The 27413-nt window shown below is 55.3% G+C and overlaps 1 protein-coding gene across 3 annotated transcripts; it reads left to right on the top strand.

The window, feature by feature from the left end:
* Window positions 1-368: 368 nt before the first annotated feature.
* CYGB (cytoglobin) lies at window positions 369-22526 on the top strand. 3 transcript variants are annotated; one of them, XM_055721879.1, is made up of 5 exons: window positions 369-474; window positions 1940-2153; window positions 12818-13049; window positions 13642-13770; window positions 22053-22526. In XM_055721879.1, exons 1-5 carry the CDS (start codon window positions 402-404, stop codon window positions 22113-22115), a joined length of 711 nt encoding a protein of 236 aa, XP_055577854.1. In that variant the 5' UTR covers window positions 369-401; the 3' UTR covers window positions 22116-22526. The 3 variants fall into 3 exon arrangements, 2 of the variants coding, with proteins under 2 accessions (XP_055577854.1, XP_005434191.2); XR_008734103.1 differs by having other exon boundaries at window positions 371-474; window positions 13642-15047; XM_005434134.4 differs by lacking the exon at window positions 22053-22526 and having other exon boundaries at window positions 371-474; window positions 13642-19121.
* Window positions 22527-27413: the final 4887 nt, after the last annotated feature.

The raw sequence follows: 27413 nt of genomic DNA, 5'->3' as shown, positions 1-27413 counted from the left end.
TTTGGAGTCCTTTTCCTTAAACACACAGCAAGTAATAACTTAACTAATGCTCCACTTAGATTTTTGCCCGAGTGTTCATATTTATCAGAAATTGAGTTTTTTCCCTTTTGAAAGCGCTAGTGCTGCATTGCGGTTTTGCTTTGGTTTAGGCTGGGTCTAAGCAGAGCACGTCTGCCCCTGCATTTTTAAGGGAGGGTGATAAGCTTGGCCATGCCATCCTGGGTCCAGAGGGGTTTCTCTGCTGCATGGTGGCCACCTAGGCACATTGTAGTTAACGTTTGAGCTCAGGCTCATGGATGCTAATCCCAGTGGCTAAAGGATGGAAAGCAAATATAAACATTAAGCTGACTGGTGAAAATCCAATGGTTTGGAAGCCAGGGGTCATGTTATCGTGGACCTGAATGAGCCCAACCTCTGGCCAGGTAGGGTTGGCCACACTGCTGTTTCTGCACTGGTGGGTTTGGCAGCTTCCAGGTGAGTTGAGCTTTGTGCCCCTGAGCCGTGGGGTTCACAGATGTGTGGGGGTCCTGGTCTGTCCCCACAGAAATTCAGCGGGGGACCCACAGTGGGGGACCTGTGGGCAGCAGCATCTTCTCCACCAGCGCTCCTTAGATTCACAAAAGCAAATCTGTAGACATTGCTGGTCTGGCTGCTGTAAACGGGAGGTGGCCGAGGCTGGTTTGGAGGAGAAATACAGCAAAAAGCCTCGACAGATCTGCAATAACAAAGCCTCAGCCCGCAAATGGGCTCAGCCACCTCCCCAGCCCCAGCCTGCCCGGGTGTCGGAGCGGCATCCTCAGCCTGTCTGTCCGTCTGCCTGCCTGCCCTGCCAGGGTGCGCAGCGGGTGGGGGAGGTGGCTGTGCACACCAGGCTGCTTCTCTTGTCTCTGATCCCCCTCTGGGGGATTGTCGGTTATTACATGCCTCTGTAGTATTTTCCTCCTCTCTGTGCAAATGGACTGTGCTGCGGGTTTAATATGCCAGATTGTCAGGGAGCTGGAAATGGCATTTGGGTAAAAAAACAGCCCAAAAGCACACACACAAAGGCAGTGAGAAGGCTGGTGTGGAGGTGTTCCCGCGCTCCTTGTCCCTGCCAAGATGCTACCAGGAGCTATGCAATCACAGAACAACAATAATTTATTCATTTCATGAGTGCCTTAACTCTGGATCCCTGTACGATTGGGTCCTGCCACGAGAGCAAATTAAAAAGTCCCCGTGGGAAAGACCATGATCTCTCCTGCATGGCAGAGAGATGCTCGCGGGTGGGGGTCCCTCGTGCTCCCCTATCACCCCGACTCTCCATGCAGCCCAAAATTCAGAGGCAAGCGACGGTCTGGGTCTGTCCTTCAAAACACAACCACCTACAAAACAAGGGAGCACAAGGGGGAGAGCCAAGGCAGAGCTCAGCGCAGCCAGTGGTTGGGATAACTTCAGCTCAGCACTTTGGATTCTGAATTTCCTCTGAGCTGTTTGCAAGGGCTGAAAAAAACCCCAAAACTTCGAGCCCTACCTTCCCCCCGCCCAACTCCGTCCTGATGTTGCCCAGAACATCTCCCTCATCCCTCCCATTCAGGGGGAAAAAAAAAGAGAAGGAGGGAGGAGTGGGAGAGAGGAGGAGAGAGGGAGAAAGTGAGCTCACGTTCACACGTTGGTAAAGAGGCTGGTCTTGCAATGCCTTTGAATATTTTACTTTTAGGCAGTTCCCTATCAGTCAGCCACACAGATCCGAGCTGAGCTGAAGCTAACTACAGCCATGGACAGTACTAGGAGATCTGAAATCTAATCGCATGCATCATACCTCCGGGATATTTTTTAAATTACATATATAAACACACTGACAGGCAGCCGCGCTCACACACACACAAATATACATCCACACGTCGGCAGAGCCGCCAGCACCCGCACGGCCACTGAGCAAACACCTTGTCTCTTCTCGCAGGATATACCCGCTCACACACATCTCTCTTTATCTCCTCCTGGCTTCCTGGAGGATCGTGCCGGCTGTTTTCCATGGAGAAAGTCCAGGGAGAAATGGAGATTGAAAGATGGGAAAGAAGTGAAGAGATTTCAGACGCAGAGAAAAAGGTTATTCAAGAGACATGGAGCAGAGTATATGCAAACTGCGAGGACATTGGGGTCTCCATACTCATCAGGTATTTAAAAAACAAACGAAAAAAGGAAGCAGCAAATCCAACTAAATCTCTTTATAGCTGAGAAAGAGGCAGAATATATATAACTGAACTGAAATGAATGACAGTGAGTGGGGAGCTGGCTGGGTGTATTTGCTGGCTGGGAGCAGTGAGGGTTTCACAGCACTCCTCTGATTTCCACACCTTTGAGCCGGGTGTGTGTGGGGGGGGGGGGGGGGGGGGAGCGGGGGGAGCCTTGCTGGGGACTTTGAGGGAAGCTGCTTCCATTGCAAAGGTCACCTTAGCCCGTGGACAGAGCTGGGGGGGGCAGCTTTGGGGGAGAGTGGTGCTGGGCTTGGGTGGTTTGGGGGTATTTTTTTTTACACACACACCCCCAGTTAGCTGTGTGTGGATGGCATCAGTACGTAGCAGGCTGGCGGGTGAAATAATGCAAGTTGGGAGCCAAGATAAAACCCAAGCAGGTGTGTCTCCGAGGGCACCATCTGTCCCTTCGGCGGCAGCGTCGGCAGGAAGGAGAGCACTGAAGTTGGCGGTGGAAGGGCGATGTGGGGGGCACAAGTGGGAGAGGGTGGCAGCGGGGGCAGGGACCCAGCCGCCCCAGGAGCAGGGTGCAGAGTATCACCCGACGGTGTGGGGCTGTGCAGCAGGGACGGGCAGCTCACAAGCCCCGTGTCTGCACCTGAAACCAAAACAGGGGAGATGCTGTTGAGGTGAGGAACAGGCAGGTGGGGTTTTGGGGTTTCTTGCATTGTCTGGGGGTGCAACCCTTGTCCGAGTACCCTGGTAAAGCACCGAGTGGGAATCCCAGGGGATCCCACAGACGCCAGGAGTTTGGGGTATCACTGGGGTGCAGCACCAAGAAGCTGTTTCCCTTATTTAAGAGGGAAGAGGCTGACGGGCAGTGGGAGGAGAGGGGCAGGCGACATGCCTGCGCTGACCTGTTGGCAAACAGCAAAGATGCTTTCCAGAGAGACAGAGCTCCCACCACCCATCCCAGGGAGCAGCAACGCAGGAACCCCCCTTGGCCAGGCTCCTGCCTGGACCCAACCACAGCCAGCCCAGCCAGCAGACAGGAGGCTGGATTGTGTCCTTCCCATTTTGCTCCTGCAGCAGGGTACTGCGGGTGCTTGGAGAATCCCTCGGATGAATGCAGGGCTTATTCATAACAACCAAAAGTTTTCCAAGAGGCTGAGAGCTAATGCCTCCAGCCCACGGGATCTGCAGAGAGCAGAGGCTCCCCGGAGGTGAGCAGAGCTGGCTCCCCTCCAGGCTCCCTGCCAGCACTGCAATGGGATTTTCCTAACAAGACCCCTCCACGGAGAATCCAAAATGACTTTGAGTCCCCTCTCCACCTCCTCTCAGAGCCAGCTGGTGACTAAGCCCGTTCCCCCACGGCCCCCTGTTCCATCCAGCTGACTAGGGTGGTCAGGGGGTGCAACAGCCCCACGGCTGGGGATACCAAACCCACCTGGGCTGGGTTCAAAGCCCACACATGGCAGAGGTCTGGGCGATGTAAAATTCCCCTTTTTCCCATAAGCTTCAGCATGGGGCTTGGCTAGCAGCTGTGCACGGCCAGCTCCTTGCCCAGCACTCAGGTCATGCCGTGGCCCCATCCGTCCGCACAGCTGGGTGCTCCCCTGCCCGCAAGCACAGGGTGGGTGGCTGGGTGCTCGCGGCTGGTGCCAAGGGACTCATGGCAATGCCAGGGGGGGTTCACCCAGGGTAGCTCATTGCTTTTGGTGTCTCCCTGTGTGCAGTCATGGGGCCCAGAGCACGGCTAGGGATGGGGGCAGCAAGGTGTGGCAGCGGGGACCATGTGGCTGAGCTCTGATCCTGACTCAAACTTTCCCAGTAGAAGTTTCTGGTGCAGTTTTTTAATTTTTCCAGGGTGAGTTGTGGTGCCGTGGTGAGGGGTTTCCCCCTGCTGTGCCAACAGGGCAGGACTGAGCTGCTCCCAGGATGAACACTTGCTCCTTTGGAACCTTTCCATGCTTGGCCATTGCATGTGCCATGGCACATCCCAGATAAACCCCACCGCCTGCTCCCTCAGCCAGAGCTTCCCTGGGATGCCTAAAGTGAGGTCTGGACTTTCAGTGCATGTCCCTGATGATGTGGTGTCGTTTGGGAGAGCTACTGTCCCCTCCAGCAGCACTGGCTGGAGCAGCGCACCTGCCTGCCTCCCCGTGCCATGGCTCCGGTGGCTGAGCTGCTCCTTCGGCAGCAAACCCCATCCCCAAAGAGGGCTTTGTGCTGCTGCCCTGAGCCCCGCTCCCCCCACCAGCTCCGATGAGCAAAACCTGAGCTCGCCTGGGGAAGCGTGTGCCTGGTGAAAGCAGGGCAGCCCTGGCTGGGGTTGGGAGCACCGGTGGCCACTGCTTTCCCAGCTGTGTTTCCCAGCTGCCATCAGCCGCTGGGAGAAGTGGGTCATGCGTGGAGGCCGCCGGGAGCCCGGGTGGCGCGGGAGGGCGGCAGCCGCTTCCCAAGACATGATTCAGCAGCTCCAGAGGTTGGGGCTGGGGAGGGGACAGTGGGCAGCCACTGGTGCGGTGTGAGCTGACCTGCCTGGCATGCTCTGGGTGCATCACATGCCATGTGCTGGGGGCTGAGAGCTGCCCCAGCCAGCCTCCGTGCTTCACCTGTACATGGCTCATCACCTTCTGATGGAAACTGAGGCAGAAAGGGATGGGCACAAGGGTGGCCAGGGAGGGGGAAGGGGGATGCACGGCTGCAGGCCCCCCCTTGGTGCAACTCCCATGTGCAGGGCAGTAAAAGCAGGCAAATCTATTAGTACCCACATTTCTGTTGTCAGGGTTGTGACCAGGTTGTTGCCTGTGTCCAGTGGCAGAGGGTATCTCCACGCTTTCCTGCTCTGTCCCCTCTCCATCCCTTCAGAGCCGTTGAAGGCAGGGAATGTTTTTTTTTCCTGCGTGGGAAGGTCTGGGGGTTTGCAGCACCTCTGAACATAGGAGGTCGACATGAATCTGAGGCCTGATCCTGTGCCCCAAGGGCAAAGGCAGGGAGGCAGTGATGCGCACCCAAAAGGCAGCGATAAGGAGGGCTGCAGTGCCAGCGTCCCCCAGGAGCCCAGCCTGGCTCACTCTGCTCCTCCTTCAGCCCCTGCTCAACAACCTCCTCCTCCACCCCCAGCCTTTCCATGCTTTGCTGATGGGGAAACTGAGGCACAGAGCTAGCCATCAGGTTTCCAGCCTTCATGGGGAAGCGTTTGAAGCCATAGCAAAGCCCTGCAGTCCTGCCAGCAGCACAGTGGGGTCCTGATCTCACAGGGTCTCTGGCATCCCAGGGGACATAAACATGAATAATGGGGACTGCTGGCTGAGCAGCCACCAGATCATGGGAATCTGCGCTGTGTGGTTAAAGCTATGTCACTAATTGACAGTTTCCTCGGTGGGGGAGCCTCGAACCGGAGGAAGCACAATCTCCTCTCCACACTCATCTTCCTCCTCTGGAGCTCAGGGGCCTCTGCAGGCGCCATCTCGCAGCCTTAACCCTTGCTGGAGCTGCAGCTGGAGCCTCGACCTGTCCGGGGCCATGCATATTGACTGGGTTTCTCCCAAGTAGGCACACCGGCCATCACGGCTAGGAGCCCTGGGCTGCAGCTCAACCCTACCCTCTCCATGCCCCCCGGCTCATTGCTGTGCCTCAGTTTCCCCATCTGTAATTTAGGAATCGGTCCTTTTTGAAAAACATCCCTCACTAGAGAGTTCAGAGCAGGGAGCCCAGGTGTGCGAGGGGAGTAGGGCAGCCTCCAGCATCTGCATTAGCCCTCGTGTGCGGCACAGGAGCCCTTTGAGTGCGTGGCTGTTGCTCCCCAAGCACCTCCCTTTCTCTAATGCCCTTGCAATGGCTTATTGCCCATACCCCACGTTCTGAGACTGTGCTGGGGGGTGCCAGCACCCGGCTGGCTCAGCCCTCCTGTTGCCCACCCTTCGTGGCATGCAGGGGCTGAGGGCACTCAGGCAAACAGGGCTGAGCGTCAGTGGGGGCTCGGGACCCTCACTCCTTTGCAGACCCTGACCAAGTCCAGGACGGCAGGGCTAAACCCACAGTCTGTCCTGATCTTCAAACGTATTCGCTCCCACACCCACACACACGTACTGTGGTCACAGATGTGGGACCACAAAAATTTGCGGATCTCATCAGACGATAAAACCCAGGGACAGTTTCTATTAGCTCCAGGGCAAATCTGCACCAAATGTTAATTCTGTGCCAAGCTCAGGCAACGCAACCTGCCACAGCCACCACAGGCTGTGCCACATCCACAGCATTTCTTCACCATTGTTCCCTCCAGCTCCACTCCAGCTCCAGTAGTTTTCCAAATTTCCAAATTTGTTACCTTTGCCATCACTCCTGATGTGCTCTTTCCCTCTCAGGAGGTGTAGGAGGGGAAGCAAAGGGATTGCCAAAGTAGAATCAGGCCCGCAGATTTCAACAGCTCCTTAGTCTGAGCTAATACACCTGGATTCAGACAGTTTGCAAAGAACTTTGAAATATAAAAGCACTCCCTGGATGCCAGATATTGTAAGTTTTAGGTTAAAATAGCAAAAAGCCTGAGCAATGAGTCTGGCAACGCAGAAACCCCCTTTTTTCCCCAGCTGAATCCAAAATAATGGGTTGAATCCACCCAAAAATGGCATTTAAATAAATGATTTTGCAGCTACTCCCAAAGCCAGCATGTGCTTTGTGGAGGGGTCCATAGGGAAGGGGTCCATTCTTGGCTGCCGGAGGGCAAATTTCCGAGCAAAGCAGCTCAGAGAGATCCTCCTGCTGCAATATCTCACTTTGAAAGGGCCCAGTGAAAAGACTGGCCTTCTGTGTGGCAATGTCCCTGTCCCCCTGTCCCACAGCTTGCCACACACTTGCAAATCGCTGTGGTCCAGCTGGAGAGATGCTTGCTGGGCAACAAGGAGAGCCCGAGAGCAGCAGGACACTGCTCTGCTGGCAAGGACACGCACAAGGAGCATTTTCCAAAACCACGGCTCCCTCCCGGGTGGTGAAGGGGGCAAGTGTGGGTTTTGTCTAGAAACAGCCCCTGTTTGTAGGGCTGTGTTGTCTCTCTGATCGCAGCACCTGGAACCGGCCCTTTCAACGCTTCACGGCCAAGGTGGCTGCACGGGGATCCCTGCGGCACATCCCGCACCAGCTGCGGCTTCGGGGCTGCCAGCAGCTCTCAGGGTGAGCCGAGAAGAGCCTCTCCCACATCCCCTGTCCCAGGGCTGCTTTTGCATCACCTGTGAGCTGCACGAGGCTAGGGGTGTTGAGTAGGATCTTTCAAGAGCCGTGAGGGGTCAAGAGGTGGCCAGGAGGCCAAGAGAAGCAAAGGCAGAGGGGGTCAAACAGTTTCCATGGCTAATTTCCCTGGCTATGGCCGAGGACATGCTGGATGTGTTGGTACCAGCCCTGAAAATCCCTCCCCCAGAGCAGGAGGCAAGGGCCAAGTTTCTGCTCTGCTAACTGGCGCTATTAATGATGCTGCTGCAGTGGAGCGGGGCTGTACCTCTGCACGCAGCCTGGCGAGCGCCCGTCTGCGGAGTTTCAGCACTTATTAAAGTCAGAGAAATGTCAGGACAGCCCTCGCCAGGCTGGCACTGAGCATGGCTGTGGAATGGAGAGTGCCGGCTGGCTGGCAGTCCTGCCGGAGCACAGTGCCAGGGGAAGCGGCCGGCAGAGCAGCTGGTAACGCCAAACTGGGGCTGCTGGGAATCGGCATGGGAGCATTGGATGGGACAGTGGTGGTGGGCACCAGCAAAAATTGGATTCCCAGTTTTGCTGGGTGGATGGTGGGTCCCGGCACAGGAAGCACATCCTTGTGAATCTGGATTACCCCTTCCCCACCCAGCTGGGGTTTGTCTTCTACATCCAAACCCCTCTGCTGTCCCTGCAAACTCCATCCTCACCCTGCATCTGCCTTGGCAACAAGAGTCACATTTTAGCGTTGTTTCCAAACACCTACAGTTCCTGCTGGCCATGCTGGCCCTGCTTGGCAGAGCTGTAGGAAGGGTGCTTGGTGCGGGGGGAATGCTGGTGGCAGGGTGGAGGGGGCTGACCAGCCACCCCTGCGTGCTGCTTGCACCCAGCAGGCAAGGACGCAGGCAGGGACAGCAGCTTGGCAGCGGAGAGGCGCAGGGACACAAATGAGGAGGGCCTGATGATGATGTGGGTGAAGGCACTAAGAAAAGGGGACTGCAAGAACCATAGGAAATGGAAGCCATGTGGGAAAGCCCCTTTAGCACTGTTAATTCATTTATCTGATGAAAGCTGTCCTTACCTCAGCCTGAAGTTTCATCTCTGCAGCCAAGAGGCTCTGGGCTGAATCCACACACGTGGTAGGGGAAGACAACAGCAAGGAGGACCTGGAGGCGTGAGCCATGCACATGCAAGCGAGCAGGACATGCCCACATGTATTTGTCTGCATCTTTGCTGCTGGGTCCTCTCCCAGCCTCACTGGGGTGTCCCAGTCCCTCTGCCCTGGGGCTCTGCAGTGCCCGGGGCATGACGGCCTCCAAGGATGGCTCAGCATTGTGCTGGAGGCTGCTCTGGAGGCTTCGCAGCAGGACATGGGCTTCACCTGGAGGAAGGCCAGCTATACCTCTTCTCCCTCAGCTGCAGAAGTCGAATTTAGTATCAGTTAAATGTGGGTGGACTGGGAGCTTGACCCTTTTCCATCCAGCTCTCCCTTGCCAGAGCTGGAGATACTTCCCACCACCATCTCCACTGTCCATGAGCCCTCAGAGACAGGACATGGGCAGAGCTATGCTGCAGGAGTGAGCAGGCACCATCCTCTTCCTACTCCAATTAGATCTGCCTTTTTCTGTCTTGCTGAGTAGTGGCATTGACATGGCTGGGACTGTTCTCACCTTGGGCTGGGAGCTGTAACCACAGGCAGCACCCTTGCCCCAGCCTGAAAATAGGATGGTAGACTACAGGTGGCTGGGAGGAGCAGGGGGAAGGTGCAGGCAGCGGTGAGACAGCACTCAGCAAAATAAACAGCAGCATCACACACCACCTACCTACCCATTATCAGCTGCTTTGTAGACACCAGAGCAGAAAGGAAGCAGAAGTTTGAAAAGGGATGCAGAGAGGCTCCAGGCTGTGTTAGAGAGAGTTTCTCCCACGTAGGGAGGATGAGGTGAGGTGAAAGCATTGGTAGGAAAATCTAGCAAAAAGTCTACGAGTGCTGGCTGGGGGCTCAGCTGAAGCCTCCCGACAGCTTTGAAAGCTCCCTAGCATTCGTCCTGCAGTTTGCAAACGGGGTAAGTGAAGCATCAAGGGTTTCAGTGCTCAGGGGGACCAAGCCAGCAGCACCCAGGTGTTCTCTTTCCAGCTGGGGAAGGAAGATGGCTGGGCTTGGCGATTTCCTCCATGCAGGGTTTGCTCTGCAGGGTCTGGGAAGAGGGAGAGAGACTGAAGGAGAAGTGGCATCTCTCCTGAGCAGAAAACAGGCTCTGCTGCTGGGAATGGTTGTGTCCTTAAAGTTGTTAAAAGGACAAAAGAGAGGAAAAGCAATCCTGACATCCTGTCCGTTGGGTCCAGATGTAGCTCACAGAGTACAAATTAGCGGGTGCAGAATGGAAACACTTAAAAAGAAATTTAATGAGATTGGTATGCAGGCATCTGGTTTCTATCAATCATCATTTTGTGTGATATGCAATGGTAAATATAGTCTTTTTAATAACTCCGATGAAGAAAAAGAGCCCAAAACACACACAACAACCGAACAAAATTCCAGAGCCTGAGATGTTTGAACTCTGGAAATATGTTCTGTAGATGGAAAAACCCCAGCTGATACCTCTTCTAATTCACTATTGTTTGAGTTATTTTATTTCTTCCTTCCCCCCCCCTCCCCTTCCTCTGGTTATATTTAAACTTTGTGTTAAATTAATCTTCTCTGTTTATTAACAACTACCACTAAGCGAGCCTCCTTCCCTCTTCTTCTTGGTTCGACAACTCAAATATTTGCTCTAGGCCAGAAGTTCTTGCTGCAGGCGCCTGCCTCTCCCCACCCCTGTAGAGGTGCTGGCCGAGGAGAGGTGCCTGCGGGTCTCTGGCCGGCCATGAATTTGCTTTTCAACTTGAAGCTGGTTTGGGCTCCCCTGTTTCAGTTCTCCATCGCTGAAAGTGAGCAGATAGCATGTGAGCTGGGGGGTTGTTGGTTTTACATACCACCAGCATCACCGCCATCCTTCCTGCAGGTCCCTTGGGAAAACTGCTGGGCTCAGCTCCCCCAGGGGTGTCACCTTGAGGGTCTGCAAAGGTGGGGAAGGTTAGGAACTAAATATTTGGATCCTTCTGTCACCTGACCTTGTGCAGGTTGGGGAATTTTTGGGGTTTAAAAATTTAAAAGAGCCTGGTGGCTCTTTTTGGTGGGTCTCTTGGCAGGCGGATGCTGTGGTTCCTGGCAATGCAGGGGTCAGCCCCCTACCTTGCTGTACTCTTCTGCTGAAAAAGGCTAGCCCAGACCAGGATTTTTTCTCAGCTTGTTCCCTGGGTCTTCACATCATCATGCCCTTGAGCTGAGATCAAATAGGGCTTTCTAGGGAATGCCTGATGGTTTGGGATTCAGAGGCTTGGGCATGCATTGACCGGCTGGCAGCCTCCATCCTCTAAACTGGGGTAGTCTGTGGGCAGCAAGTCCCACTTCCAGCTGCAACCCCTGCTCCCAGCGCCTGAGGGGAATGTCTGCCAGAGCTGGAGGGTGAGGGGGAAAAGATCCACTAGCAGGGATGGCAAAACTCTTAGGTCCGACCTCGACCTCGGCAGTGTGTTCACTGTCTATAGCTGGAGGGCTGGCTGGAGCTGCAGGCTCAGGGGCCGCAGCAGCTTGCGCAGAGGTGGGGAGGGGCAGGATGGCAGGAGAAGTATGCTGGGGCCAGATGTAAAAAACGGTCCCATTGAAACGAAGAAGAATTTTTTCCTTCTGCGGAGAAATGCTCAGGGCAGGAGTCTTGAAACCTGGGAACAGTGTTGTATGTATGGCCCCAGCCAGGGGGACCAGTAGCCGTCTCTGACAGCTCCAGCTGAAGGTACGGACTGAGCATCTCTGTGCTGACAGGAGCTGGAGACAGTCAAGCCTGGGAATGATTTCTCCCGACAGGGACCAGACGTGTCAGGAGGAGCTTTGCCCGGGGGGAGGCTGCACAACAACAAGAGTTCTGTCGTGGGTCCCCTCCAGGTTTTAAAAGTAACACCTTGCCTCCCCCTTCCACCTTCCTTCCTCCCCCACCCTTTCCTACACTTACTCTTCACACCTCCGAAACCTATTTTGGGCCATCTGATGAATCCCAGATGCCTCAGGGAAGCAACAGAAGCGGTGGTGCACTCCAGGCACTGCTTCACACCACTTCCTTGGCAATACCCCCTAGCTCTTGCAAGCCAAGGGAGCAGGGAAAGGAAGAGAGGGGGAAAAAAGAGGATAATGAAGTGGTAAACGAGCCTAGTCCTCAATATTGTGATTATTCGTGGAGTGGTGAGTGGGGGAGAGGATCCCACCTGGTCCTGGAGTGAGGTAGCGATTCTTGGGAGAAGAAGTGGGATGCTTCACATGGCTTGGGATGATGCTTGGGGTGGGGGTTATGGCAGGCTAGAAGAGGGGAGGAGGCAATATGCCTGGAGCCCAGGGTGATGGGGGCAGCCCTGGGAGCTGCCTGCCACCTCAGGAGCATCCTTCACTGGTTCAGGTGAAGGGGCACCCAGGAGGAGGCAGGGAGAGCCCTGTCAGAGAGGGGGAGCTGGGTGAAAGGGGGAGCAAATGCCTCTATGGTTCTCTCCAGTGTAAATCAGGTGGAAGGGGTTGGTTAACACCACTCGAGCATCAGCCCCAGCTGCTGAGAGTGATCTGCTGCAATGCTGGCACCAGTAGTCCCAGCCCCTACACCCTGTCCTCTTGTGCCCTTCAAACACCCACACCATCCAGCTCCCCGGGGAGCTCAGTGCATCAGCTGCAACCACAGCTTCATTTGCTTCAGCTGCATTTCATTGGGGTTGATTTAATCCTGCAGGCAAGAGAGTCCTCAGTCTCTCAGAGGGGTTGGCTGGGTGTTTGGGGTATCCTTGTGCTGGGGACAACAGCTCCTGGCATAGGTGAAGGGTGATGTGAGCTCAGGGCTGAGATCTTGCTAGGGATTCTGGTGGTGCTGATCTGTGAGATGTGGTGGTGTTGTTGGGGAAGGGGGTTGCTCTGGGTGGCAATATAGGAATAAAGCCCATGGGGCCAGGAAGCTGCTGTGGGGCTTGGGGAAGAGGGGCAGGGAGAGGCTGGCTGGGATAAAGAGAGGTTTTTGTGCTCATCTCCAGCTCTCTGAGACAGGACCGGATGGTTTGATGTATGTCGGCATGACTACAGCATCTGGTAGGCCTGGGTGGAGTCTCTGGATATCAAGAAACTCTGTCTTGCCTCTGCTTTGTAGGTTAATATCCAGCTGTGATGCCCTTGTAGCAGATAGGGAAGGCTGTGGAGAAAGGCATTAACCTGCTGATTTTTAGGCAGCTGAATGTCACAGCTCCTGGGGAATGCAATGAGAAAACCAGCTCTGACTGTGTTAGATGCAGGGGAGCTTTTTCCAGCATCTCCACCATTCCATACTTTGCTTTAACCTCTCAGCCTGCTCTCACCCTCCTGATGGCATTTTGTATCTGTTCTTTTTTTGAAGGTTTTTTGTCAACTTCCCGTCGGCCAAGCAGTACTTCAGCCAGTTCAAGCACATGGAGGACCCGCTGGAGATGGAGAGGAGCTTGCAACTGCGTAAGCACGCTCGGCGGGTCATGGGTGCCATTAATACTGTGGTGGAGAACCTCAATGACTCCGAAAAGGTCTCCTCCGTTCTGGCCCTGGTGGGCAAGGCCCATGCCCTCAAGCACAAAGTGGAGCCCATCTACTTCAAGGTAAAGGACGGGAGCAAAAAAAATTGCTGGGGTGCTTTAGAAATTAGGAAGAGGGCAGGAGAGAGGGAGCCACAGCGAGCTGGTGCTGCCTGTCCTCGCCCGGGGGGGGCTGGCTGGCTGGTTATGGGGTTGCTCCCGATGCAGCTGCAGTGTCCCACTGCCATGCTGTCCCACGCAGCCCACCATTCCCAAATGGAGCCACTGCTGCAGCATCACGTGCCTCCCCCAGGCCAGGGAAGTTCACCTGCCTGTGCCCTGCCTGCAGCCCCGCCGGTGTGGCTGTGGTCACATGTCCCTTCTTTTAGAAATTAAGCATGATAGGAGGGAATAAATTTGAGGTACCCACATTAGGGAAATGCTTGACCCTGCAAGCAACACCCCGCAGCCTCCTCCCTGCTGGGGCAGGCTCGTTACCTGCCCTGCCCATTCCCTGGGGTCTTGACAGACCTCCCAAACCTCTGTCTGTCCTGAAGGGGGTGGCTGTTTCCAGAACTCAGCCGCAGGGTTAAATTGTTTTCGGAGGAAAAAGCTAAATTTGCTGTGAGCCTCTCCCTGGAGAGTTATTAACCCTTTGCTGTCTGCCTCCCTCCAGAAACTCACCGGTGTCATGCTGGAGGTCATTGCTGAAGAATACGCTAATGACTTCACCCCAGAGGCACACGGCGCCTGGACGAAGATGAAGACCCTCATCTACACCCACGTGACGGCGGCGTACAAGGAGGTGGGCTGGGCGCAGTACCCCACCGCCACCCTGTGAGCGGCCAGGGGGCCAGGCGAGGGGCAGGGAGGGCTTCGCTCACCCCAGGACTTCACTCTGGTCTCTTCTCAAGATCTTTGCTCAGTCTGGGGAGCCCGGTAGGGCCGGCTCTGTTAGCTGCCAAGTCACAATTTGATCTCCATGGGGTTTAAAAAAACCAAACTAAATAAGCCAAAAGAATAGAAGCACAAAGGGTGTGGGTGGGTCAGAGTGAAGCAGTTGCAGGGGATGTAGAGTGCTGGTTGGTTGTTGGCTCCATCTTACTGTCCTGGCCTGTCCATCACCACCTCCCAAATCCTGCACCTCGCTTGCACCATCTCACAGTCCCTTGGACAAGCACTGCTGTGCAGCAGTGATGTGCAGCCCTGTTCACTGATGTGACCCTTGTTCTCCATGCAAAGCCCCCGGGTAAACCTGGCTCCTTGCTTTTGGGGGCACAATTCTTATGGGAACCACCAGCTGCCTGGCTGGCACCAAAAACGCTTTGCTTCGCACTTTCTGCACTCACCTGGCAGGGTGGCAGGGCTGATGGCTGTGGCCAGAGCTGCTCTCAGCTGTCCATCGCCCTGCACCAGGGACCAGCAGCAGCCCTTGCTCTCCCGTCATCCACACTCCCTCTCCTTGGCTGGCTGTTGCAAACCCTCCTGGGGTTGGAGGGAGCAAAGTGGAGGGGAAAATGTGCTCCTCCAGTGTGAGGGAGTGGGAAAGGAGGGATTTGGGCTGCCTCCCCTCGTGGCTCGGAGCACAGTGCATAGGTGAGATCCCTGTTCAGATGGCAGGAGCTGGTGAGCCCACCCGTGGCACATGCTGTGCCATTGCCTTGGGAGCTGGCATGTGTAGGTCTGTTTGCCCAGCAGCCAGCAGCAGGGCAATGCAGGGACAGAGGGCTGGGGTGGCTCTGCCCAGCTTGGTGAGAAGTGGGGTTCAGGCTGTGATCAGGAGGGGGAAAGATGAAGTGGACATAACAGGAGGGATTCCTGGGTGTGAAGAAAGGTCCCTGCTCTGTTAAAATTAATAAATAACTTATTACATAGAGCATATTCCTGCCCTCTTGTGAAACCATGTTCCTTCAAATAAAGTGCCTGGTCAAAATCAGCTCATGCAGGAGCTGTGTCCCTACTCGGAGGCCAGCAGTGCTCCTGCGGGTGCCTGGCAAAGGCCCCCTCCCCCCAAAGTGAGATGTGGCTGCAGGGCTGGCAGCCCTCATCCTGCCTCTGATACTGACTTCTGCAGCTCTGTGGGTGAGTCTGCTTGGTTTCTGACTGTTTCGCCTTTGGTTATGAAAAAGGGAGGAGGAGCAGCCCTGTTGCCTCCTACACATATGTGCTTGGATTTATAGGACACTCTGGGGACTGGTTGGCAAAGGATTGGGGACGAAACATCGGATGTGCTAGGAAGCTTTGGCATCCCTGTCACCCAGTTATTTCCCAAAATGTCTCTCTTATTTTTAGAGCCCTAGCATTAAGGGCAATGTTACCTGTTGAAGTGGGAGCGGGGGGTGGGGGTGGGGTGTCCCTTCTGAGACTTTCTCTGGTTCTCATTCCACTACTGCCCTGAAGAGCTGGCAGCTTTCTGGGAGAGACCAGCTCCTCTCCTGGATGTTGGCTTGACAGGCAGTGAGCCCACAGTCCCCGGCTGGCGTCTCCACAGCCACCTTGGGGACATCCCCATGCCACAGGGACACTGCTGGAGGTGGCAGCAGCAACTTTTCCTGGGGCTGACCTCCCTCCCCTGGAGCAGCCAGCCAGAAACTCCTGCTTTGCTCACCCACAACCAATTAATCTGTGCTTTTAATCACCCCTGGGGAATAGGGTTTTTCCTGTTTCTGGTGTTTTGCTTCCATGCCAAGGGCCTCCTCTGCCCCCCAGCCCTGGCACTGCTGGGAGGGTGGCCAGCATCAGGTGCCTGCTCCCAGAAAAGCTCTCAGTGGAGTTTTCCCCTTTCCTCTCTTGGCTGTAACAGCAGGTTTCTGCTCAGGGTCTGTGGGAGCCTGTATAGACGGGCAAACCCCTGGACCCTAGCCCTGCCCTTTCCCTCACTCATACCAAGATGCTGGCATGATCCATGGCTGGGCAGCAACCTTGGGCACCGCTGCTCAAAGAGCAGGGGAGGTACACCTGGGGGGAAATGTCTTCTCCTGTTCCTCTGGACTCAGTTAGATGCAGCCAGGAGTTTGTGCTGGTGCCCTGGCTCTGGGCAAATAGGGATTTGGGGAGGGATGCAACCTCCTGGCTGCATTCCCCAGTGCTCCCTTGCTTTCCTGCACAGCCCTGGGACAGGGTTAGTCCCCAAAATAGTGCCAGGACTCCACTAATGACATTACAGCTGCTCTCTAGCCTTGCAGTTCTTTCCTCCCTATGTCTTACAATATAACAGGTGGAGAAGAGTGATGGGGCCAGGAGCAATGGCACATCCTGGGCATCCATGGAGGGATGGGTGGAAATACCTGCTGAGGGCACAGCTGTCCTTGGCACAGCAGCATGCAAGGTCAAGGGGTTTATAAAAGGAAGGGATGGGCACAGGGTGACAAGTGATACTGCTTTGCTCATGTGATGGGCTGTCATTTAGAGTCAGCACACCCAAAATTCAGCTCACCAGCCTGCACCAGTGAAGGTGCCAGCAGCTGATGCCTCCAGCTCATGTCTGAATGTCAAAGCAGCCGCTCGTCCCTTGCAGGGTTGGTGGAGACATCCTTCAAGAGGCAGCTGCTGGCTGGGGTCAGCATCAGGCCTGTGCAGGTGGGAAAAGACCTGTTCAGTCGTTGACTTTGTGCCAGCACAAGACTGGAGAGCAATTGCTCGGAGCAAGACTGTTAGATTTTATTTTTTTGGGTGCATCACAGGACTCTCATTAGCACAGCTTCACTGATTTCTGCCAAAACCTTGGGGCCAGCAGCGCATATTTTCAATGAGTTCATGTACTCCCCATGCTCTGCGGATGCTGGGCCAAGGATGTTTTCGTACCAGGGATGTTTTATCTTTAAACAAAGTTCACACATTAACCTTTGAGCTTCATATTCTCCAGGTGGGAATTTTAGTTTCACAATACAAACTCTTCCTCTCCCTTCCCACAACCAAAATTTGGATCAGTCACGGTCAGCAGGGAAGCGATTTTTCGGGTGACTCTAAAGTCCCTGCGTTCATGCCCAACCTACCCGAGTGCCTTGGCTTTGGGGGAGCATCAGTGAAGTGTGTCCCCTCACCTTTGAATGGGGCTTGGTTTCTTTATTCTTATTTTTTTTTGCATCTCTAGAAAAATCTGACCCATGACCTTGTGCACCCACGCATGTGTGCTGCGCTTGGGTTTTTTTCCAGGCACATTTTTCTAAAGCAAATCCAGATGCATGCAGCTGCTGTCCCTTGAGGACTGCCCCCCCCCCCCCATGAGCCAACTTGCAGGCCAGTTGAATATATGCAAACAAAAACATATTTATTTTTACCAGCACTGCAGGAAGTAAAATGAAGCAGGGAGGGCTCCTGGGGCAAAACTTGCGAGGGGAAGAGATGGAGATAAAGCAAACGCCCCCTCTTTGCCACCTGCAGCAGAGGAGGCATTGCTTAAATCAGGGAAAACTCTCATCTGGAGATAGATGAAAATTAACAGAAAAAGGAAAAAAAAAAAATCATTCTGGAGTGACAGGGCTGATAAACACCATGTTAAAGAGCAGAAAGGGAGGCCAGGTTCCTGCTCCGAGCATGGCTTTCCGGCACAGACACCTGCACAGCTGCTCCCTGTTACCTGTTGCCCCCCCTGGAACCCACCACAGCTGGCTGGGGACCCCCTTATCCCCTCTTCCCTCCAGGCCCTGCTCGCTGGGGCTCGAAGTTTCCCCTCCCAGCGTGCCTGGGCTGAGGTAAGGGCGCTGCCCATGTGTGCTTTGGCTCTGCTTTGCTCTCCTTGGTGGTGACAGGTAGGGACCGACTTGTAAATGCGGTCTCCCAAAATTCACAGGTGGGAGCTGGGGGCTCAGGGCATGGCAGCTAGGGACTCCTGGTTTGTTCTCTGCCCTGGAGGGGACCTTGATGTCCCCCAGCTCCGTCCACCTTCCCCAGGGATGCTGCCGGCTGCTCCTGCTTGCTCTTCTCCTCTCTGATGCCCATGCCATTGCGGCTGCCTCTGTGCAAGCTGAGCTCAGGTCTCAGCTTCCACCCCTGCAACCAGGGCAGGATCTGGCCCCTGGGTCAGCCAGCCTCTCTGTGTTAGTGTCAGCACTGGGCTTGGGGACGTGTGACCTGGGTGGGAAAGTCTTTGTCCCCCCTGCCATCAGCAGATGAGTGCCGAGTGAGGGGGGGCATTCAGTGTCCCTCAGGCAGGGTCATCCCCCGCCCCCAAGCACCTCATCCTGGATGTCTTGGGGGACACCCGCTCATGGCAATCAGCTTGTGTCCCCCCCACCCCACATTCAGCGCTGCGTTTGGTCAGAGGCAGGTCAGCGCTGGAGGGAATGGGACATTCTGGGTTGGGATGGGACACAGATCCCATCCACCTGGTGTCCCCCTCCAGCCAATGCTCATGGCAGGTATAGCTCCATAGGCACACAGCCAGCCAGAAGGACACCCCACTGCCACCAGAGCTGGTTGGACGAGGAGTCCTTAAGGACCTTATGCCACCACCCTCATCTTCTCTTATGGTGAGACAAATCCCCAAGGCAGCCAAGCTGCAGGTTCTCCAGGGGGACTCCTCTTGCATCTCTGCCAGTTTGCTCCAGTTTGCCCCAGTAAAGGGGATCCCAGCATCTCCCTGCTCTCTGGAGACATGCCCAGTGACTTCAGTGGGGACCAGATTTTGGCTGGCTGGACTCTGGCACCAGAGCTCAGCCTTCCCTGCCCCTTGCCAGAGGGAAGCTGCCCCAGTGTGCTGATGTTGGTGCACAGGCTGCTCAGGGCCAGCACCAGCGACGCCAGACAGACGGGTGGAAGGGAAACCCATGAGCTAATCTTGGACCAACTTACAGAAAGGGATGGATAAAACTACCCACCTGGGTCCAACCTCTTTGACAGACTGCGACGCTAATTATTTTCCATAGCTGAAGTTGTCTCTAATTGTTAGTATGTCTTAATGAGTCCCACCATGACCCACCGACATGAGCCGGCGTGGTCTGATGTAACTCCGTGTCTTTCCTGTTACAGCTGCGGATACTGTTCATGTGTGTGTTTCTCGGTGCTTCTGTGCTGGTTTTATACATGCTGTTCCGTGTACGATGGGTGTAACTTGTTTTTCTTTTTGTAGGTTTTTAGTATGTTTGTAACCGGACAGAATGGTGTTATTAAACTGAAACTTGTATCTTCAGTGGATAAATCAATCAAACCACTCCAGCTCTTCTTGGTTTCTTTCTGGTGGGGTGGCTGCGAGGTGGGGGGATGTGGGAGGCTGCCCTATGGCTAGATGGGTCTGTGGGTTCCTGCTTGCTCTGAGGAAACCAGTGAGGGAGCTTCGTGGCTGGAAAGCAGCATCCAAAGGAAGAGATGTGCCCTTCACTGCCCTTCACTGCCCTTCTGCACCAAGGGTGGTAGAGGTGGCTGGAGGAATTCTACTTACAGGCTCAGGTGCGAAGGGGAGGGTCTGCTCTTCCTCCAGGCTCTTTACTTGGCTTCCAGGTACGTTGTGCAAACCTCTGAGGGCTCTCCCTGAATCAGCAGCTCTTTCTGCCTTCTCCAGCCTGGCCAGCCCAAAATGCATGCCAGGAGGATTTGCTGCATGGGACCAGCCGGGGACTTTGCCTCCGTGGCACATGAATCCTGGCAGGATCCGAGATGAAGGCTCCTCTCTGCTGCAGGAGGCAGAGTCAGATTTGGCTGATGCTGGCCAGCTTTTCCAAAATTGTTGGCAGGGGACGGGTGGACAGCAGACAGACAGATGTGTGTAATGGTCCCATAAGCCTCATTTCTGTGGTGTGTAAGCTTGGGAAAGAAATCTGAGCAATCCTTTTTATTGTGCTCCCCTGCTGATGCAGAGTACATCAGCACAAGTCAGAACGGGCTTTCAGGGAAGGGAAAGCCTATCCCACCAGGATGGTAGAAACCACCAGCTCCTGGCCACAAGCAATTTTAAGGGGAGCAATCTTAGGTTTAGGACCCTGGTCTGAGGCTGGGGGGGGGGGCGCTCAGTGGGGTCTGAGAGGGAGGAGGGCAGAGTTTAGGGCCTCAGAGGCTGCCAGGGGTCTTGGGGAGCCTGGCACTGGCATGTCTCCTGTTGGGCTGAGGGCAGCAATGATGTTCTCCAGCCCTGCACGTGGTGGAGTAGCTCTTCTGTGGGCAGGCATGTGAGCTACTCGGGGTCCCCAGGCTACAGGGACTGGGGTAGCCATGCAAGGGGAGCCTATTTCTTCCCCTGAAGCTTAGCCAAATCAAGTTAATCTGGCCATGGCCATGTCAAAGGGAACCAAAGGCCAACTCACGTGGGGAAGGGAATAAGTGCCTAGTTCAATCTATCTTCTCCCGCTTCATCTTTTTTTGTGGCGAAAACCACTTGGTGCTGTTAATGAGATTAATAAGCCATCCTCAGAGTCTCTGCTGCATCCTGTATACACTTCCAGGCAGAAGCGCATGGTCAGCAAAGCCTGCACGCTGCTATGGTCCAGATGGGAAACATTAGCTTTGAAACCACAAGCAAAAGAACTGGCCAGCTCAGGAGTGGGGAGGTTGCAGTGGGGACCTGAAGCTCTTAGACTTTTGCACACTGGGCTGAGACTAGCCAGAACCAGCGGTGGCCACAGGGTGCCAACACGGGGCTTGTTTTTCCAATGGCTTCTTGAAAAGGAGCTGGGATTTTCAGCATTACCTTGCAGGGAGAAAATATGTACACAGCCCTTCACTTTGTACTAATATTTACCCACAGATCCTGTCACTTCAGGGTGGCTGTGACGATCGCACTGTGACCTGGACCTGGTGGCCACACCGGTGCTCTGCAAGCACTGGTGGAAAAGGGAACAGGGTGGGAGACTGAGGCTCACGGCACACTGGAAAATTGACCTAGGCACCTGGGTGATGGGCTGACACCCTCTGACCACCCTGTGCCCAGGGAGGGCTAAAACCACCTTGTTTCCAAGTGTCACAGCCTGGCAATGCTGCTTTCCAGGAGGCACCCCTCGCCCAAGGGAGTTGGTGGAGATCCAGCTCTTGGAAACCACCTTGGTGGCTCTGGTGATGTTTTACAGGCTGGGAAATGAAGGGAGAGGGGATATTTGATAGCTAAGGCATGGCATGGGGTGTGCTTCCAGCCTGTCTCCCATGGTCCGGCCCTGGGATAACCCCTCTACCCCACACCACTGGCCATGGGGTCCTGTGCCTGCCATGTGCTGGAGGAATTACAGCTCCATGAGCCCAGTGCAGATGTGGGCTCAGAGGTGGCACATGACTGTGTGTCCATGTCCAGTCAGTGCCCAGAGGCAGCCAAGGGGAAAGCCAGGAGATTACTGTGAGGGACAGCCAGAAATACATCTGCAAGGGGGAGATTAAAAAAGAGAATCTGCAATAACTGTACTGCACAAATACCTATGAAAAAACAGCCCATGTGAGCTGGCGGTGAGGACAAGTCCTCCTTTGTGCGCTGGGTGGCACAGGGCAAGAAACCTCAGGGGAGAGAGCTTGCAGGCTCCCACTGGCTTGAAGGACACATACCTTCTTTTTCTTCATTATCTGCACCGAGATAAGAGCTGGGAGCTCCAGGCTTTGCTGTACAAACCGCCTTATGGCCACCCTCACCAGTGCGGGGTTTTTGGCAGCTCCTTGCTCAGAGCAAAGCCCCTGACAGGGGGGAAAAAAAGCAGGAAAAAATCATCCCGCCCGGTGGGGCTGACACTGAGCAGAAGCCAGCCCCTCCTTCCGCACCCGGCTCCTCTTCTGCTGTGCCGTCTGATATGGTTTATCTGAGCAGCACTGAATGTAAACACTGTCAGCGCCGGCCAGGATTAATTCCCGGGAGTTTGGCAGCCAAGTGATGAAATAACAGTGCTCAGAGTGGGAAGTGCACGTCTCAGACTGAAAAATCCTCCTTGCTAATTTGCAGCCAGGTTTCTCTTCTCCCAGGCACTCTTGAGAGAGAACGAAGCCAAGGGCAGAGGGAGGATGGGGGAGAGGACCAGGAGGAGGAGGATGGTTCCTGGGGAGGCAGGCTGGGACCTAAGGAAGTGGGGAAACTACACGTGCCCCATGCACAGGTGCTGGCCCTACTGCCAGGGATGCAGGGGTGGGGGGGGACAGGGCCTGCAGCCCCCAGCCCAGCCCAATCACCCTCTGGTTTTGCAGGACCCCCCAGGTGCCAGCGGAGGAAGCAGTGCTGAAGGCACCGAGGTGCTCCCGGACACCTGAACCCGCGCAGCTGGCACTGTGCCCGAGAGGAGCCCCCCTTTGCTTTCCACTTGCTGCTGGGTGGGTGTGCATTAGCTGGGGGGGCACTTGATGTCCCCATGCTAACGAGCACCTGCGCCCCCCAGTCTGGGGAACAAACCAGCAAAAAAGCACGTTCCCATTGCTCACCACATTAAACACCATGAGATCACCCGAACAAAACAGCTTTGCTGCTGGGAGGGCTCCCATCCCCACACAGATGGGACATCTATTGCTGTTAATTACAAATCCTTTTTATTCATTGACAAGTATATCTGCTTTAAGGGAAAGCTTTAGAAAACTGCCCTGCAGATGCTGCTGTTTGTATGTTTGATCAGTTTTGAGGCTGATGTTCCAAACAGCTCCTGAAATAAAATAATCGTTGGGCTCTGGTGCATTGTTGTGGTTTTATATTTATGTAGCAGAGGGGCTTGTTTTGGGGATACTTTTCTGAGAAATAATGTGATTTTCATTTGCTTTCTTTAGATATTTCAGTAAATAACTACAAATACTTCCACTTATTTTTATTGTTTTCTTGGTAGAGGAAAAATGGGCTGGACAAAAAGCCCAGCAGCACATGGGCAATTAAATCGGTTTATTTTAAACTTGGGAAAGCCCACGTCTTCCAAGAGCTGTGCATCACTCAGGGTTCTGTCACCAGCAAATTATGGTTATGCTCAGGTTTTAACGATATATTTCATATCTACCTACATATAATGTAGTCCTGTAGCTGTATTTTGAGGTCCTGGTGCTGCTGGGAGATGGGTGGCTCTGTATGCCTGGTGGTGCTGCTGCTGTTTCCCAGCGGAAGGCCTGGCTGCCCTGCCTGTGCCCTGCCTTCTGCCTGCTTCCAGGATGCGGCTGGGCACCTTCTACTGAGCTGCTTTCTGTCCCTTGCAACAGAGTATCCCTGGCCCATGTCTGCCAGGGCACCAGGTGACATCTGCACCAGCTCTGCAGGTGACGAAGGGTGCAAAAGGCGGGGAACAGGTCCTGGGAATGGTACTGTCAGCTTTGGGAACCTGATTTAAAAAATAATCCTAGTGATGATGGAGGGGTGTGTGGGGGTGTACCAGTGAGACAGCAGCCATCCCCCTCTCTGTGAAACCCCATGTGACATGGTGCCCTTTGGGATCGTACAGGCTAGCAGAGGGGTCAGGGTGACAGCAGAATGGGGTGCCTGCAGGGTTGGGGTGTCTGCAGAGGTGTTGTGCCTACAGACACTGGGGTGCCAATGGAGATACAGGGTGCCGGCAGAGATGCGGGTGCGGGCAAGGATGTGCCAGGACTGTTTTGGCAGTCCAGCCTTGCACCCATCTCCCCTGAGGTCCTGTATTGAGGATGCTGGAGCCCCCCTGGCCACAGCCCTGCCCTGGCTAAGAGGGGCTGGGGCTGATGGAGGGCTGTGGTGCCCAGTCAGCCAGAGCGTTGCTCCCCGCACCAGCCCAGCTGCTGGATGCAGCTTGGCTGAGCACTGTCAGCAGGTAACCTCTCCGAAGGTGAATGCAGATGGCTGTGCAGGTAAACACCGTGCTGCAGCCTGTGCTTAGCCAGGCGTGGATTCTCTGAGCCCGGGCACGGCTCATCCTGCAGTCCAAGCAGCGGCAGCAGGGAGGTAGGCCAGGCAAGGGGGCTGCTTGGGGACAACTGGACAGCTTCTCCTCCCCACTCGCTTGCCCAAGGACACCTGGCAGGCAGGAAGGTTCAGCCTTTTGCAGAGCTGCTGTTCCAGCAGAAAACGTTGTATTCGGCTCCACAAACCAGAACCACTCCTGAGTAGGAGACAGCCATGGCTCAGCACCAGGGAGCCCAGCATCTCCCAGCCTGGCCTCTGCATACAGGGTTGGGCTTGGCTGAAGGGGCTGCGGGGAGAGCTGGATAAATAGCAGCGGACGAGGAAGATTGCTTCTCAAAGGTCACTGCTTCCTCCGCACTGCTATGAATTAGCCCGCTTCATTCCCTCCTCCTCTCCATGGCAGCATTCTCTGCCTTAGCTCCTGTCCCAGCAGCTCCCACTAACCCCAGCCCCAGTGCTAGGGGGCGAAGCAGCTCCCCCATCAAGCCAAGCTATTCCCAGTCTTATCATCTACTGGACAGTCATTTCTACTGGAAGGAAAATCCCCAAGGCTGGACCTTTATCCTATGAGATTTGCAAAAGGGAGCAGACAGCTTCCAGCCTCCTGCCCTTTCCTGCTCCACTAAATCACCCCAGAGCCCTCCCAAATGTTTATTCTTTGGGAAAGCAATAAAAGAGAAAGAAACCTCAAAAGAGAAATTCCCACCAGCGTGCCTTTGATTGCATTTGATATTGTTTTATTTCTTAGTGCTTTCCCACTGCCGGCTGGCTGAGGAGGGAGGCGGGGCAGGAGGAAACAGTGCTTGAAGGGTGTAAAAATACAAATTTCTCACTAGCATCTGTATCTGGAGGGGTCTGTGTGCTGCTCTGGGGGTGACAGTGCCCCTGAGGACGGGAGCTGGGGTTGCCCAGCTCCCCAGGCTGTGAAGGTGAGCAGGAGCATCCCTATGTTTGCAAAGGTGATTGAGCACGGGGCAGCTGCAGAGCACAGCACAGGTGGGCGACGGGGGCTGCTTTCCATCTCCTAGCCCCTCCATGGCCAAGACAAGGGAACAGCAGGGACTGCCAGGCAGTGACATCGTGACAAGCTCTGTCTGCCACACAGCCGGCTGGCACTGCTGCCACCAGCACTGTGATGCCAGTGGGGAAGGCTCACAGAACCAGAACTGGGTTCCCAGCTTGCCTGATAGGAAAAACTTCCCGGTGAAGCACCAAGAGCTAGATGGTCCCAGGGTGCCCCGTGTCCCCCAGGGGCTGGGCAGGGATGACAGCCGTGACACTGGCATGGTACCCACCGGGATGGCAAGTGGGGCAGCAGGCGCTGGTGAGATGGAGGTGAGAGGGAAGGGAGCGCTAAGTGATTCCAGAGGCTGAGCATCCTCTGCCGCTGCTGGGAAGAGCTTCCAGCCTGCTCCCCGCGGTGCTGAGCGCGGCCATGGCCTGGCCTCTGCCGTTCGCACCGGGAACGGCAGCGCTGCGGGCACCGGCACCGGCTGCGGGCTGCCCTCGGCAGGCATGGCAGGCAGCCGCCTGCCAGGGGGCTGTGCTGGCCTGGGCAGGCCAGGGCAGGATGGCAGCAGGGACGGGCAGCTTTTAACTCTGACTGAGATGAGACAGAGTGAGAGCAGGACATGGTGGGGGTCCAACCCACTGGTGAGAGCTGGGGCAAGATGTATCCCCTCCGTGTGGGATTTGCCCCCCCAGGTTGTGTCCCGATAAAGCAGGGGACGAGGGGATGGGGGGACCGGCTCCCAGAGAGGCTGTGGGGACACAATCCCATCTGCCTGTGTGTGGGAGCAACTCAGGACAACCCGGAGCACTCACACCCAGATGGGGGCTTGTGAAGAGCCAACAAGGGGAAAAAACTCCTGGAGAACCTGGATCGAGATGTTTTAGGGAGCAGTTGATGTGTTGGAAAGACAAGGAAACCTTGGACTACAGCCCCAGGATCGGAACATGTGGTTATTACAACGTGAAAACTATAAGGTTGTGAAAACCAGTATCTTTCACACTGAACATCTTTGTGACCTGCCTCTGAAGAGTCGCTGGAGCTGGTGCCAGGCTCCCAGAGCCCCTCTGCAGGCAGGCACTCACCCGAAAGGCCATTCCCCAGCTCCATCCAGCCCCAGCAGATCCCAGTCCACCTGTGTCCCCCAGCCAGGGCTGGAGGGTGCCTGGCGATTGGGGAAGGTCAAATACCGCAGGAGGCAGGGCTCCCTCTCCCTTTGGAGCAGGCAGCCTCCTGGCTCCGCCAGCTCTCCTGCAGTGCACGGCTGGGCTCATGCCACATATCACAGTCCCATTGGCATACAGGTTTGTGCACTGTCATCCTTGGGAGGAAAACCCACAGCTGCCCTGAATGCAAATGTCTTCTTCCAAACATATTTGAATTATCTGAGAAAAAGTCCTGCTACAGGAATACCAAGGCCAAGGGAAGCTGGGCTGAGCTTGCCACTGAAAATCCTCTTTGAAATGCCCTGAAACCTTGGCTTTGGTTTCTAATGAATCGCAATGCTGCTTGGATCTTCTCCCCACCGGTGCTTCAATGTGTCTCCACATCCAGAGCCAGGACCTGCTCTGGAGCAGCAGGCAGTAAGCAGCAGGACCTTGCCTGGCCTCAGCCTGCTGGGGATGGATCCCACCCCAGAAGACTTCATGGCATAACAGGGAGGGATGGCTTCTGCCGAGATGCCCCAGCCCTGGGCCTGGCACTGCACCGGGGCTCCCAGCAAGTCACCCATCGGCCCTGCTGGAGGCTGCCCCCTGTACAGGACGGGTCTCCCAATGCTGGGGCGCGGCAGCAGTGTCCCCTCCCTGATCTCCCCTGGGGACAGGCCAGCCAGGACATTTCTGGCCAGGCCAGCTTTGCACTGCAAAGGGAAGTGCTCTGCAGAGCATCTCCCCTGCACGGCACGCTGATGCAACACCCTGACGTTGCTGCCTTGGGGGTTTTTTGGTCATTTCTTTCGCTTCCTTATTGCCCAACGCTCCGCCGGGTTTGCACAGGTGGCAGTCACCATCCTCTCTTTCCATCTGTGGGCCTTGCCAGCCCACACAGGGCTCTGCCCAGCTCCTCCACAGGACACATCCTGCAGGTCCAAGCCTTGGAGTGGGATGCGGGCAGGACCACGTCAGCCATGGCTTTGGTTGGCCATTGTTTGTCCCAGCCAAAGACAAGGCTGATATGTCCCCTCCCAGACGCACTGAGAAGTCGGTGCCTGGCATCTTGGCACAGGTCCCTGCTTGCCACCTGCCACAGCCTGCAGCTGGGGACACCCCCACCTCCCTCCTGAGTCACAGGCAGGAAGCATTCCCCTGCCCCCCCGCACAGCCTATGTCGGGGTGCCATAGCCACCCACCCAGCACCCATCCGGAGCCCTCCCCTTCTGCACCTGCTTCAAAGCACAACTTCAAAGGAGCCAGGAGAAAATGAAAGCTTTCTCCACCCTTTTTTCTACCAGGAACCGGGAGCAGATTTGCTGAGCAAGAGCCCATGGATGTGGAAGGTGTGGAGCCACCGCCAGCACCAGCTCAACACCCTACTAGACAGCAGTGAAGCCAAGCTGGACCTGAGCTGCAGCACCCAGGGACAGTTTTAGCACAGCACGCTCGCTTGAAGTCTCCCTGTGAGGGTAAGGTAAACATAAAAGAAAAACGCAGTTTTGAATAGCGAGGCAAAGTTAATCCCTGCTCCCGCCTGGTCC

This window comes from Falco cherrug, chromosome 1, assembly GCF_023634085.1.
Source record: "Falco cherrug isolate bFalChe1 chromosome 1, bFalChe1.pri, whole genome shotgun sequence".
Classification (NCBI taxonomy): domain Eukaryota; kingdom Metazoa; phylum Chordata; class Aves; order Falconiformes; family Falconidae; genus Falco; species Falco cherrug.
The sequence above is the reverse complement of the archived record's forward strand: the minus strand, read 5'-3'. Positions and strand labels throughout refer to the sequence as shown.

Bases quoted from the DNA above. Each gene is read 5' to 3' on its own strand.
- CYGB (XM_055721879.1), top strand. From the start codon at position 402: ATGAGCCCAACCTCTGGCCAGGTAGGGTTGGCCACACTGCTGTTTCTG. The intron at 475-1,939 runs GTGAGTTGAGCT...CTCTTCTCGCAG, and splicing joins GTGGGTTTGGCAGCTTCCAG to GATATACCCGCTCACACACA. The intron at 13,771-22,052 runs GTGGGCTGGGCG...CTGGTTTTGCAG, and splicing joins TGACGGCGGCGTACAAGGAG to GACCCCCCAGGTGCCAGCGG.